The sequence below is a fragment of the Morone saxatilis genome, unplaced genomic scaffold (assembly GCF_004916995.1).
Source record: "Morone saxatilis isolate NCDOM2014 unplaced genomic scaffold, NCSU_SB_2.0 Contig12, whole genome shotgun sequence".
NCBI classification, from domain to species: Eukaryota; Metazoa; Chordata; class Actinopteri; family Moronidae; genus Morone; species Morone saxatilis.
In genome coordinates this window covers 16,116,873-16,118,736 of record NW_023339674.1, presented here as the reverse complement: position 1 = coordinate 16,118,736, position 1,864 = coordinate 16,116,873, and the positions used below count along the sequence as shown (strand labels likewise).

Here is a 1,864-nt window from a genome sequence, read left to right as displayed (position 1 = left end):
TTGTGGGAGAGTCTACGTGCAAAGGCTACATACTATAACTACACTGCACAACGGCCCCACAGCAGCTGACTTGCAAATCAACAATAAAAATTACACATTGAGAGAGACTGAGAGACTGTAAAAACTGTGATTAGGCTACTTTGTGTTTATGTTTCTGATGCTAGACATATAACTGAGTATATAATGAACGCACAACACTACCTGGTAACGCAGAACACATTCATCTATTTTTTAACAGTGTTATGACAGTCAGAGGATTAGATCTGATACTGAACTATAAATCAAACCTTGACAGAGAAGAATAATTTGGCCTTTACTCACCATGGGGCTTCGGGAGTAGGCGTTGGCCGCTGTGCTGATTTGCGGGGAGAGAGTTAGAGCCCCACCGAAACCTCCCGGGCTGGCCAGCTCTCCATTCAGTCCTGCGTGGGACACCACGCCAAAATGAGCCGGGTATGAACCAGGGGGCACAGACATGGGACTGCGGAGAGCTGGGGAGGGAGGGAAAAGAGGAAGGAGGGATTGAAGGATGGACATAAAAAGGGAAACAATACGTAGCACACAGGCACAAACACAGTCACAGAGGGGATAAGAAGAATGGAAATCTTTTTCTTTTATTAAACTTTATTAGTTTATACACCAACAAAGTTTCAGTCCAGGAGCTGTCGAGTACAACAATAGTCTTCACTACTGGCCACAAAGGAGCGGATAACAGTTAAGAGGCCTTGTTTAAAATGGAGTCGGGGATCTCACTCCTTTCTTTTGGTTGTGAATATTCAAAATAATTTTGTTTAACTTTGCTCTGATCAAATCAAGAGATTTTGGCACAAAACAGTAAATTACAAAGCAACAGTAATGTCATTGCATAAACAAATGAGGAAATGGAAAAACGGAGGGACAAAAGGATATTATGGCATGAAGGGCAGGTAGACTGGGTGCAAAATATATTATCTCTAGTCGAGCAGCTAAACTAGATTGTAAATGCAGATTTACCATAGTAAATGTTTCTCCAGTAAGTGATGAGGTATGTAATATATTATGTATATTATATTTATATTAATGTTAACTGTAAATATATGTAACAGTTACCAATTTTTCAGTTTAAAATGTTCATAAAGCTGTTTAACAGTCTGGAGATCCTCACCAAGGGGGTCTGCACTGGATGCTGCTTTGCTGACCAGACGAAGGCAGGAGGTGCTGGGACCGGGGGCTCCTGGGGCTCCTGGTGCTCCGGGGGTAAGGGCTTCACGGTGGGACGGGGATGGGGTGCCAGACTTGGACAAAGGAGACTGGGACTTATCCAACTGTAGAGAAGTCAAACAAGAAAAATAATAAATAAAACCAATGGCTGATCTGTGATAGGACATGTAACACTCATCACACAAGGGCTCTTTTATTACACAAATCTCCAGAATGACTATGTCACTTTTTGACCAATCTCAACGAAAAGAGAAGAATTTGTCTCCGTGGTACTGGCGCAGCTATTGTGACAGCTACAACTATCTGTAGTAGACATCCATGTAGCTTCTCAGTGTACTTTAATAGGACAATGATTAGTTACTGTACAATAGTTTTGGGTTGTACAAGTTTTAAGTGCTTTTATTCCCAAAGCAAAACATAATAAATGATGGCAGGAATGGGCAACCTAGGGGTACAAAGTGAATAAGAATACCATTTTATTACAAAAAAAAAAGGCTGAAAATCTTTCGTGTCATTAAACATATTGAAAATTACAGCAATATATTAGCATAAAAGAAAAGCACAACTTTCCCAGTCAGCAGAGTGCAGGAACTTTCAAAGAATCTATCCATCATACCTGTGCAGGGTCCTTGGCTTTCCCTGGGGTGGGGCTGCGGGGGTTTGG

At 41.5% G+C, this 1,864-nt stretch overlaps 1 protein-coding gene across 1 annotated transcript in view; it reads right to left on the bottom strand.

Annotated features, from left to right (window-relative positions):
• tle2b (TLE family member 2, transcriptional corepressor b) overlaps positions 1-1,864 on the bottom strand; it is a 72,840-nt gene that overhangs the window by 8,038 nt on the left and 62,938 nt on the right. Inside the window, exons 8-10 of the mRNA XM_035653655.1 lie at positions 1,817-1,861; positions 1,145-1,304; positions 322-491 (exon numbers count right to left, since the gene is read on the bottom strand). Of these exons, the coding sequence (XP_035509548.1) occupies positions 322-491; positions 1,145-1,304; positions 1,817-1,861 (375 nt within the window). The remainder of the gene's footprint in view (positions 1-321; positions 492-1,144; positions 1,305-1,816; positions 1,862-1,864) is intronic.